The sequence below is a fragment of the Coregonus lavaretus genome (assembly GCF_964263955.1).
Source record: "Coregonus lavaretus genome assembly, chromosome: 38".
Lineage (NCBI taxonomy): Eukaryota > Metazoa > Chordata > Actinopteri > Salmoniformes > Salmonidae > Coregonus > Coregonus lavaretus.
The window spans coordinates 26,347,674-26,360,898 of record NC_140025.1 but is presented as its reverse complement, the minus strand read 5'-3'; the positions used below and the strand labels follow the sequence as shown (position 1 = coordinate 26,360,898).

Here is a 13,225-nt window from a genome sequence, read left to right as displayed (position 1 = left end):
CTGGTCAAATAAAGTGGCATATCTTCCACACTTCCTCTGCTTGGTCAGACAGTGTCATTATCTCAGACAACTTCTCTAAATGTTGAAAAAGCAGAAGGCACACACACACACACTCTCTGACAATGATTACTGGCTTATCTGACACCAAAAAGACTGCAAGCACAGAGACCGGTACCCATAGTAACAAATGAATCCTGAGTGTTTACAGAACCTGTCCTGGGGCTGAGTGTCTGTATGTCTCTGTCAGTTAGTCACACCTCACCGTAGGCCATATATTTACTTTCCTTTATTTGTCTTCATAGATTCATCTGAAAGAGTGAAAGATGATATTCAGTATGCAACGATAACTCCTAAAAAACGAACAGATAATCAGGTTAGTAAAAAAGCTACAGGCTGATAGACAATACAGAAGCTTTTGCAGCCCACATGACAACAACTGTAGGCTTTAGCTCTGTGCCAGTGGGTTAATGTGGTCTTGAGCTGCACAGACCACCTGAGTCTGATACCCGGCCTGATGTCATTGCAACCAGTTTCGCCCATATGATATGGTTGGGTTGCACAATGAGAAGCCACACAGCACATGTGGTATATAGTAATGCCTTTGATTGGAAGTGATGCAGACAATTACATTGATGGAAGTTACAATCTATCTGCAATATGAAAGCTGATCTACCCCCTAGAAAAAAAGAAAAAAGAAAGTATTTTACAGTGGACTTTTTAAGCTTGGCTTCTTGGTTCCTCCCACTAGCTTCAGGAAAGATCCTAGATGTGTTGTGTTGACAGTTGAGTTACCTACTGCAGAACAATGAGTATGGAGAAGAGCGCATCAGGCGCAAAGTTTCTAATAAAGAAGCATAAGATCCTTTCTTATTTTTGTTGCTTTCCCACCCCTTTTCTCTCCCCTCTCTCTGCCCCCTTTTCCCTGTCCCTATTTCCCTGTCCCTCTTTCCCTGTCCCTCTCCGCCCTTCCCTCCCCTACCTCCCTCCCTCTCCCTGCCTAGGAGGAGCGAACAAGTATACAAGAACTGGAGTCGCAAAGAGACAACCCTGAACTGACATCAGTTTATGATACAATCCTGTTACATCGCATGGCTGCCAGCAGAGATGTTGACACAGCATGAAGGAACAAAACGGGAAGTCAATGAGCGGCCGACATGATAAGTCACATCCTGGAGAGGACGGTATATCATAAAGAGGACGTTGAAACAAAATCTAAGTAAAAAATATATTCACCCAGAAAACCTTTTAGAGGCACAGTTGTTATGGGAGAAAACCTGTTGAGCTGATATTATCATTTCAGGCTTTCTTTGTAGGTCATTCTCACAGACCTTCTTTCAAATAGCTGTTTCGATGACATCCACTGATACGGACCAATTCAATAGCTATGCATTGAGTTAGTAGCAATTGAGTTAGTAGCAGGATCAAAATAATCCTTATTTTCAAGGGTCTTTTGTCCTATCTTTTAATCCAATTCACTAGTGTGTTTGCTATGCTACTGCTGGGCCAAACTTATTTTCTGTTTTGTTGTTTAAATGTAGGTGCCTCCCCTGTATCTTTTTATAGCTGGTCATTGTTTAGCTAGCCAGTGGATAGCAGCTGTGTACATATTATAAAAAGAGCAGGCGTTTGAGATAAAGCCACCTACTCCGTAGACGCAATGGCTGTTAGGCTACTTTAGAAACAAAAGGTCTATAGATTTATTTTTTCCTTTCACCGTGTATGTTGTATTGAAACACGTCTGAGGGTAGATCTTGATTTGTCGTTTGATCTTGAGTGACATTTTCCTCTTCTTATCGCTTTTCGCAAAATGTTGGTCTAGGCTCAATTGTAGCTCTTAATTTGCTTGTTTCGTTTAATATGATGGACCATTTATTGGTTGTCCCTATCTATGTAGCACATCCTCCCTTAAGAATACAATCACTCCCTCCTGCAGACTCATGCAGACACTGTACACTCTCCTTGTATCAGAGCATGTGCCTGCACAGATTACTGTGACCCGAAAATAACAAATCTGTCGATACCATAGTAAGTTGTTTCACTGTAGGCTATTTCATTTTTATACTACTCTATTTCAGAGTAGTTACTGAGACTGAATATGAAAATATAATTCACTTTTCACTATTTTAAAATAATCTCTTGACTTATTCAAACTGAACATCAATATATTAAGTCAAAGACTTACCCATTCATTTAATTTAAAGTCATAAAATGTGTATATTTCCTGATGTTTAACAGTCATCAATATATCAATACCCATGCTTGAAATATATACATGTTTTACATACCCTATCACAACCCAAAATATGATGGTAGATTACTCTATTCCCCATTTATGTTTTTGTTGTCAGAATACCTGTGTAAACTGTCATTCCTTGAAGCTATAGCTGTTTCTATGAGTTTAAGAGTGGCAACATTTCTCTAGAGACATTTCTCCAGAAACACAACTCCAGATTGTGGTTTTAATGAAGCCTACTTCTAGGGTCAAATAGGAGGGACCGCTGTAATTGTTTGGTGGATTCTCTATTTAGTGAGTTTAAGTGTATGTGACCTTTTGTCCTGTCACTTTGCATGCCAGGCAGCTGTACATTTCAAATTTGAAAACAATTATGACTGTAAACAGTGAATTACTCGCTTTTTATTTTTAAAATCCAAAAAAATGTCAAGCATTGTTTAGAGAACTTTTTGTCCAATCCTTTTCCCCCATCTAGTGGTTGAATGTTTTTATATTTCAGTATACTGTATACTGAACATAATTATGCACAATGTTTTGCTCTGAGACAGTGGACTGTAAATTGTGTAAGTGTAGCTTAAATCATGTGTGTGTGTGTGTGTGTGTGTGTGTGTGTGTGTGTGTGTGTGTGTGTGTGTGTGTGTGTGTGTGTTGTGGTAGAGTGTAATAATAGGTTGTGTTATGAACTGTTTTATTTTGTATGTAATTGCGTAATCGTGATTGGACCCCAGGAATAAATGTTATGTAATTTTCCACAAAGTTCAGATTGCGCATGCGCAATGTTGTAATTTGTTAAACTCCAATGTTTCGTTACAGGAAATGAGTAACATTCCTGTATAAAACGCACATTAGCTTTCAGTCAGTAGCAGCATGGACAAAGTGGTAAGTACTTTTACACTTTCAATTTGATTCCCCATCTATAGCATAGCTGCACGAAGTGACGTTTTCAACTAAAACCACGGAAGTGGGGTACAGAAGAAATTTTTCCCCGTTGAAAGCAGTTCATCCAAGCCTGAATTCAAGAGATAACGACACACATAGTTAGTTTACACTTTTTGTATTATAACTGGATTATAGGTCCCGTCTATCTACCCTGAGTGGGTGAAAACGCGCTTTGGTGATGAAATTTAACTTCCTTACGGTATAAAATACATTTGACCAAGACAAATATGATTATTCACGTTCTGAATCGTTCAGTGTGGTCTTTTTCTAACATATCATTAATATTATTATTTATTTTTTAAAGTCGGTTTTCGTAACTTCATGCATCAGATAATAAGCACCGAACTCTGTTGACAGAGCGGTGGCGCTTTCTCGCAGTAACTTTTGAGGTGTGGTGGTCCGCTACAAAGTTGTTTCCGCTGGTCGCAAAAAGCTACATTAACATGAAACCAGCTGAATTAAATGTAAAAGACATTTCACACGGATACGCTTGTTTTTGTACTAAAATATGAAAATATTACATCACGTCATGTCTCAAAATCGATATCTATATTACCTGTATATTGTTTTATGTCCTCCAGATTCGACAAGAAAGATGACGAGTTCAACAGTGAGCCTTAATTCTCGCACAGCATCCAGCCTAGCTGTCACAATGCTATTTACCAGATTTTTGGCCACTTTCTTTCTCTGGCCTCCACTGATTTAGTCACCATAATTTCGGCTATCCCGAAGGGTAAACACTTTTGAATGGATTATGATAGAGACATGGGTTTGTACCATTGGTTTTCTTAGAGGAGTATCTACACAATTAACATACTATTTTACCCATTAGTCAAAAGATGCGTTTTTGACATATATTCATGTAATAGTCCACTCCATTACACTCAAAAGTTACTTCAACTTCAACCAGTGAATGCTAGCGATGGCTAGCTATGCTAGCTATTCTATCAGTCTTTCTTAAAGAGTGCGAGCAAGCTAATAGCACACCCTGCATACACATTTATTTGTATTTTTTAGGGTTATGCAGTAGGTTGATAACGATATCACCAAAGTATGTTGTATCAGACATTTCAAATGACAATCCCAGCTAATAAGAAAACAGTCATGGTATTTAATTTAAGAGAATGAACAAGACTGGGTTCAATGGCAGATAGAGAGGTATGGCTGCTGTGAAGGAGGAATGAGGAACTATCAGAGGTCGATGTCCGTGCCGGACGTTGGTGGCGTCATCACGTTTCATTTAATAAAACCCTGCCTTTTCTCATTTGGGCAAAAGTCTGTCCTCTGTGACCCGGAAACTGATGTGGTCAAGGAGAATGTAAACTCATTAGTAAGCAAACGGAAGACGTCTTCCCCTCTTTGATACTCTCCTTTTGGAGAGGATGCACATGTGTACCCTACCCGAGTCCTTCTCGGAATAGTTTTGAAATCTGCCACACCCCATTTTAATCAGCAATTTTTTTCTCGACGGAGTAAACCATGCAAACATTTAAAAACGTTCTATGTATGAAATGTCTGAGACATCTATCTAGATTCATTTTAAATCACTTTATACATTTATTTTGGGATTCCATTTGCCTGATAACGCGCGATTGAAGAAGTCTCATTTCATACAAGCGCATTTTCGTCCACTTTCCATCTCCTCGCCGCCTCTCCTTGATTACCTTTGACCTTTGTCAAAAGCCCAGGGAGGACGGCGGAGAGAGCAAGCAGGGGTTGAGCAAATCCAATTGAGAAAGCCCCCCTTGTGTTAATGCTAGAGACTTTCTGTTTATTTGCATGGGCTGCTTCTCATTCCACTGAATCTGCTTGTATCGGCCATTCGCATATGTGGGAGATAAGTGCTTGTCAGTGCCTTTGTTTGCCAGACATGAGAGGACACCGACAAGTTACTTTTCACGAAATCGTCTATCTAGTCCGAATGGTTTGAGCTAAAAACTATCCCCCAAGGCTTAGACTCAGGTTTACAATGAAAAGGGTGCAAAGAAGTTCATGCATGGCATTTATCAGATCTTCTGTTGCATCTCCGTTTTGTCCTATTAGCTGTGAATCAGGGTTGGGCTCAATTCAGAATTTTGGAATTCAGTTCCATTCAACTCATGAGTTGAAATTCACCACACCCTTACACCCTCTATAAAATGTCGAATTTCAGTTTGAGTAACAGGAAGTAGAATTTAATTCAGAGCAATCAAAGATTGTCTATTATATTCACAAGATAGTCAAGTGAACACTCTTAACAATGGAAATGCATGTCCTCAAACATGGAAGACAGGTGGGAGGAGGCTAGATCAGGTGGGACCATTCTATCCAATGGGAGGGCAGATGCATGTGTGACCAACAGGCCATGGAGATAGATAGAGGACCCATCTTTGTATCTGTACCATTATAGAATATGTGACAGCATGGGCAGCACCAAACTTCTATTCGATCATATAAGTCTCACGTAGCAAATTAGCAATTACATTTTTTGTCGACCAAATTCGACACTTTCCTTGACCTCAATACAAAATGTTCTCACTTCTTGGGCTTATATTCTGCGGGCGGAGTAAACCTCTCGCTTCGCCTCTTCCTCTCTGGTGCAACTAAAATAAATTCCACTCAGTTATAAAACATGAGAGTTTCATTGAATCGGACAGATCACACTTCCAGATACCAAAGAATATATCACTTTTCTCTGGAAACAATGTTCATATACTCTTTTAACCTTAGCGCTTATAATAGCCAACTAATTATACTTCCACCAAATTTGTTTGGCTTCTTTTTTAAGGCTTCAGGCCAGGGTCAATTTGTGGGTTAAACTAATGTATTCTGGGAAATGTAGTATTTTCCCCATACTGAACGAAACGTAAGTGATAATTAAATATAATAACTTAGAATATTCACATGCAGGTGTTGTTTTCCTTGATCATTCATTTTAAGAGTTTGTCCTGAAAATCTATTGTTTCAACAATATATTATATGTGTGTATATAATGACATGTTTGATGTTTTATGTACAAGTATATTTGCATAGACTACACCCAATATACAGTGCCCTCCACTAATATTGTCACCCTTGGTAAATATGAGCAAAACGGGCTGTGATTTTTTTTTTTTGCTGTTTATCCTCTTGGTCTTTCATTCAAAATATTCACAAAAATTGAATCTTTAATTGAAGTAAAATGATTTTTGATAAATGTGAAATAAATATTTTTCTCCGAAACATGTGCCACAATTATTGGCATCCCTTGACATTTTTATGAGTAAAATCTAACTGAAGTATATTCCCATTCATATTTTACATTTTTAAGTTCACCTGAGTGATTAGGAACACTTAAGTGGTAAGCCATGACTTCCTGATTCACTGGGGTATAAATATTAGGTGACAGAAAGGCCAAGCTCCCGTAGTCATCCATCACTATGGGAAATACCCGAGAATACATTAATGATGTGCGACAAAAGGTTGTTGAGCTGCATAAATCAGGAAATGGCTATGAGAAAATAGCTCAATGGTTGAAAATGCCCATTTCCACTATCAGGGCAATAATTAAGAAGTTTAAAGCGACTGGAGATGTTAACAATCGGCCTGGAAATGGACGTGTGTTTATATTGACACCACGCAACGTGAGGAGGATGGTTCGAGTGGCCCAAAAATCTCCAAGGATCACAGCTGGAGAATTGCAAACGTTAGTTGGGTCTTGCGTTCAGAAAGTCTCCAAAACTACGATCAGATGCCACCTACATAACCACAAGTTGTTTGGGAGGGTTGCCATAAAAAAAGCCATTGCTGTCATCAAACAACAAAATCAAGTGCCTACAGTTTGCCAAACGTTATTGAATCTTTCAATGGGACCGGGTTCTATGGTTAGATGAGACCAAAATATAGCTTTTTGGAAACAGACACCAGAGGTGGGGTTGTCATAGACAGAAAGGTAGCCATGCAGAAAAGTTCCTCATCCTCACTGTGAAGTATGGTGGTGGATCTTTATGTTGTGGGGCTGTTTTTCTTTCAATGGCCCTGGACAACTTGTTAGGATACATGGTATCATGGACTCCATCAAGTACCAGCAGATATTAAATCAAAACCTGACTGCCTCTGCTAGGAAGCTTAAACTGGGCCATGGTGGATCTTCCAGCAGGACAATGATCCAAAGCACACCTCAAAATCAACACAAAAATAGTTCACTGACCACAGAATCAAGGTTTTGCCATGGCCATCCCAGTCCCCTGACCTAAACCCCATAGAAAACCTGTGGGATGAGCTGAAGAGGAGAGTCCACAAGCGTAGACCTTGGAATCTGAAGTATCTAGAGAGATTCTGTATGGAGGAATGGTCTCAGATCCCTTGCCATGTGTTCTCCAACCTCATTACGAATTATAGGAGAAGACTCAGAGCTGTTATCTTGGCAAAGGAAAGTTGCACAAAGTCTTGAATGAAGGAGTGCCAATAATTGTGGCACACATATATTTGAGAAAAATATTTGTTTTATGATAATAATAAAAAATTTCTTTCAATTATTTTAATTTACTTCAATGTTAGATTTTGGTTAATATTTTTGAATGAAAGACCTAGAACCTCACATTTACCAGGTGTGCCAATATTAGTGGAGGGCACTGTAGAATAGAAGAGGCATTTTTATTTTGACTGAATTCAATTATATTTCCTTTTAATTCAATTCCTTATCCTGTTTACTACTTCGATTAGAATTCAATTAAAATTCAATAATTTAATTGGAATTGATGAGGCATTCTCAGTTCAATTCTGAATTGAGCCTAACCCTGTTTCCTATGGAAGATTGACAGTATAATTTAAAACAACTGATATTCCCATTCAAGTCAGCATTCTCTGATATGTGTGTGGCCCTCCAACCATCTTTGAGGTACCATTTGAAAGTAGAAATGTCTATTGTATTCCCATTTTAGCACATTTAACAGCCAAAACATGACTCCCACCCTATATTCAAGAGCATGCTGAATTGAGCACAACCCTGCTGTGAATCTCTTCTGGGGAAAATCACAAGTGTATCCCAGTCCAACCCCACAGATTGTGACATCAGCCTGGCTCAGACTGCGATGGAGGATTCTGGCCAACAGGGGGCGACCCTGCCAGACACCGAGGGAGAACGTACAGCCCTTACTCAGAGAAGCGAGTGTAAGTACTGTATCTCCTCATGATTTTCATAAGCCTGGACTTACAGTGCATTCGGAAAGTATTCAGACCTCTTTACTTTTTCCACATTTTGTTACGTTACAGCCTTATTCTAAAATGGACAAAATAATTGTTTTCCATCATCAATCTACACACAATTCCCCATAATGACAAAGCGAAAACAAGATTTTAGACATTTTAAAAACAGAAATACCTTATTTACATAAGTATTCAGACCCTTTACTATGAGACTCAAAATTGAGATCAGGTGCATCCTGTTTCCATTGATCATCCTTGAGATGTGTCTACAACTTGACTGGAGTCCACCTGTGGTAAATTCAATTGATTGGACATGATTTGGAAAGGCACACACCTGTCTATATAAGGTCCCACAGTTGACAGTGCATGTCAGAGCAAAAACCAAGCCATGAGGTCGAAGGAATTATCGGTAGAGCTCCAAGACAAGATTGTGTTGAGACACAGATCTGGGGAAGGGTACCAAAACATGTCTGCAGCATTGAAGGTCCCCAAAGAACACAGTGGCCTCCATCATTCTTAAATGTAATTAGTTTGGAACCACCAAGACTCTTCGTAGTGCTGGCCGCCTGGCCAAACTGAGCAATCGGGGGAGAAGGGCCTTGGTCAGGGAGGTGACCAAGAGCCTGATGGTCACTCTGAAAGAGCTCCAGAGTTCCTCTGTGTAGATGGGAGAACCTTCCAGAAAGACAACCATCTCTGCAGCACTCCACCAATCAGGCCTTTATGCTAGAGTGGCCAGACGGAAGCCACTCCTCAGTAAAAGGCACATGACAGCCCGCTTGGAGCTTGCCAAAAGGCACCTACAGACTCTCAGACCATGAGAAACAACATTCTCTGGGCTGATGAAACCAAGATTGAAGTCTTTGGCCTGAATTCCAAGCATCATGTCTGGAGGAAATCTGGCACCATTCCTACAGAGAAGCATGGTGGTGGTAACATCATGCTATGGGGATGTTTTTCAGTGGCAAGGACTTGAAGACTAGTCAGGGTCGAGGGAAAGATGAACGGAGCAAAGTACAGAGAGATCCTTGATGAAAACCTGCTCCAGAGCGCTCAGGACCTCAGACTGGGCCGAAGGTTCATCTTCCAACAGGACAGTGACCCTAAGCACACAGCCAAGACAACACAGGAGTGGCTTTGTGACACGTCTCTGAATGTCCTTGAGTGGCCCAGTCAGAGCCCGGACTTGAACCCGATCGAACATCTCTGGAGAGACCTGAAAATAGCTGTGCAGTGACACTCCCCATCCAACCTGACTGAGCTTGAGAGGATCTTCAGAGAAGAATGGGAGAAACACCCCAAATACAGGTGTGCCAAGCTTGTAGCGGCATACCCAAGAAGACTCAAGACTGTAATCGCTGCAAAGGTGCTTCAACAAAGTACTGAGTAAAGGGTCTGAATACTTAGAGTATGTAAATGTGACATTAGTTTTTTTTCTTTTTTATGTGCTAAATTTCTGAAACCTGTTTTTGCTTTGTCATTATGTGGTATTGTGTGTAGATTGATCAGGGGGGAAAAAAAACAAATTAATCAATTTTAGAATAAGGCTGTAACGTAACAAAATGTGGAAAAAGTAAAGGGGTCTGAATATTTTCCGAATGCTCTGTATATACTGAATCACAATTGAAGTCGGAGGTTTACATACACTTAGGTTGGAGTCATTAAAACTCGTTTTTCAACCACTCCACAAATTTCTTGTTAACAAACTATAGTTTTGGCAAGTCGGTTAGGACATCTACTTTGTGCATGACACAAGTAATTTTTCCAACAATTGATTACAGACAGATTATTTCACTTATAATTCACTGTATCACAATTCCAGTGGGTCAGAAGTTTACATACACTAAGTTGACTGTGCCTTTAAACAGCTTGGAAAATTCCAGAAAATTATGTCATGGCTTTAGAAGCTTCTCATAGGCTAATTGACATCATTTGAGTCAATTGGAGGTGTACCTGTGGATGTATTTCAAGGCCTATCTTCAAACTCAGTGCCTCTTTGCTTGACATCATGGGAAAATCAAAAGAAATAAGCCAAGACCTCAGAAAAAATGTGTAGACCTCCACAAGTCTGGTTCATCCTTGGGAGCAATTTCCAAACAGCTGAAGGTACCACGTTCATCTGTACAAACAATAGTACGCAAGTATAAACACCATGGGACCACGCAGCCGTCATACCGCTCAGGAAGGAGACGCGTTCTGTCTCCTAGAGATTAACGTGCTTTGGTGCGAAAAGTGCAAATCAATCCCAGAACAACAGCAAAGGACCTTGTGAATATGCTGGAGGAAACAGGTACAAAAGTATCTATATCCACAGTAAAACAAGTCCTATATCGACATAACCTGAAAGGCCGCTCAACAAGGAAGAAGCCACTGCTCCAAAACTGCAGTAAAAAAAAACAGACTATGGTTTGCAACTGCACATGGGGACAAAGATCGTACTTTTTGGAGAAATGTCCTCTGGTCTGATGAAACAAAAATAGAACTGTTTGGCCATAATGACCATCGTTATGTTTGGAGGAAAAAGGGGGTTCTTGCAAGCCGAAGAACTCCATCCCAACCGTGAAGCACGGGGGTGGCAGCATCATGCTGTTGGGGTGCTTTGCTGCAGGGGGGACTGGTGCACTTCACAAAATAGATGGCATCATGAGGAAGGAAAATGATGTGGATATATTGAAGCAACATCTCAAGACATAAGTCAAGAAGAAAGCTTGGTCGCAAATGGGTCTTCCAAATGCACAATGACCTCATGCATACTTCCAAAGCAAAATAGCTTAAGGACAACAAAGTCAAGGTATTGGAGTGGCCATCACAAAGCCCTGACCTCAATCCTATAGAAAATCTGTGGGCAGAACTGAAAAAGCGTGTGTGAGCAAGGAGGCCTACAAACCTGACTCAGTTACACCAGCTCTGTCAGGAGAAATGGGCCAAAATTCACCCAACTTTTTATGGGAAGCTTGTGGAAGGCTACCCGAAACGTTTGACCTAAGTTAAACAATTTAAAGGCAATGCTACCAAATACTAATTGAGTGTATGGAAACTTCTGACCCACTGGGAATGTGATGAAAGAAATAAAAGCTGAAATAAATCATTCTCTCTACTATTATTGTGACATTTCACATTCTTAAAATAAAGTGGTGATCCTAACTGACCTAAGACAGGGAATTTTTACTAGGATTAAATGTCAGGAATTGTGAAAAACTGAGTTTAAGTGTATTTCTGATAGGCTAATTGACGTCATTTGAGTCAATTGGAGGTGTACCTGCGTATGTAAACTTCCGACTTCAACTGTTGACATTGCTTCAGTAGCTCATCTCGCTGTGCACACAACATTTAGAGCTAAGTTCACTAGAATAGATTTAGTTTCATTCAGAATGTTTCTCTCTTATAGGCATACATACATAAGCATACATGCAAAAAGCCTAAACAATTTAATCTGAATTCCCTGTCTCTCTCTCTCTCTCTCTCTCTCTCTCTCTCTCTCTCTCTCTCTCTCTCTCTCTCTCTCTCTCTCTCTCTCTCTCTCTCTCTCTCTCTCTCTCTCTCTCTCTCTCTCTCTCTCTCTCTCTCTCTCTCTCTCTCTCTATCTCTGTGTGTGTGTCCCAGCAGTAAGAGGAGTCAGAGATAAGCTCCAATCAGAGCTAAGAGGGAGGTGCGCGTCATTGTGTGGTGGAACCCCATCAGGACAAGAAGTGCGGAGCCACTGCCTCACACACGCCTACGTGGAACTCCTCATCACCGAGGGCAATGTCCAATGGCACGACGATAGGCATGCTGCTGTGCGACTCGTAAGGCCACCATCAGATATGCCCACTGCCAATGAGGAAGTAGCAATCAAGCTTGACGACATCTTCAAACCGCCGCTATCTCCGGATCGGCCTCAAGTAAAAACCGTCCTGACAAAGGGACCCGCGGGCTCAGGGAAGACGGCGAGTGTCCAGAAGTTTATTTTGAACTGGGCAGAGGACAGAGCCAATCAGGACGTCGACTTCATGTTTGTCTTTCCCTTCAGTGAACTCAATTGGCTGATAGACCGGCGCTTCAGTCTGAGTGGCCTCATCAGCCACTTCCACTCATCCATGACATCAGTGAGCGAGACCCCCAGTTTGGACCTGAGTCGGTCGAAGATGGTCTTCATCTTGGATGGTTTGGACCAATTCAACTTCCATGTGGACTTTAATAGCTTATCGGTGGAGTCTGACATCAATAAGGAGATGCCTTTGCCCGTCCTCCTAGCAAACCTCATGTGGTGTCAGCTGCTTCTTCCCTCCGCCTACGTCTGGGTGATCACCAGGCCTGCGGCCGCCAGTTTCATCCCCATCAACTTCCTCCCCCAACAACGATGCTTGACGGAGATACGGGGGTTTGACGACCCCCAGAAGAGGGAGTTCTTTAGAAAGAGGTTTGGCGATCAGAGTCTGGTGCACAAAGCTATCGCCCTAGTCATGAAAGCTATTGCCCTAGAGTCATCACGGAACCTCTGCGTCCTGTGCCAGACACCGTTGTGCTGTGAGATGTTGGCGGCCATTTTAGAAAACACTGAGGAGGGAGAGCGTGTTGAGATAGACACTCTGACGCAACTATACACTCATTTTTTGCTTGTTCAGATCGGTTTAAAGAACGATCTAAATGGTGAACACTCAGAATCAATCAGAGAGGTTGTTCGTAAGCTAGGGAAGCTGGCTTTTCTACAACTGGAGAGAGGAAGTATCATATTCAGCAAGAGCGATGTGAAGGAACACGGAATCGACATCTCCAAAAGTTCCACATTCCACAGGTTGTGTAGCCCGCTCATCGCAGGGTGTGAGATGTACCTGGAGGAAATGTACCGCTTTACGTACACGGGTATTCAAGACTACCTAGCTGCTCTGCACGTGTTTCTCACCTACA

At 41.2% G+C, this 13,225-nt stretch overlaps 1 protein-coding gene across 1 annotated transcript in view; it reads left to right on the top strand.

Annotated features, from left to right (window-relative positions):
* The window catches only part of LOC311112389 (SLAM family member 5-like), a 56,422-nt gene extending 44,462 nt beyond the window's left edge, over window positions 1–11,960 (top strand). The window contains exons 5-8 of the mRNA XM_084155497.1: window positions 303–373; window positions 1,002–3,112; window positions 8,074–8,302; window positions 11,945–11,960. Coding sequence (XP_084011623.1) covers window positions 303–373; window positions 1,002–1,121 — 191 coding nt within the window. The 3' untranslated portion in view covers window positions 1,122–3,112; window positions 8,074–8,302; window positions 11,945–11,960. The remainder of the gene's footprint in view (window positions 1–302; window positions 374–1,001; window positions 3,113–8,073; window positions 8,303–11,944) is intronic.
* The last annotated feature ends 1,265 nt before the right edge of the window (window positions 11,961–13,225 follow it).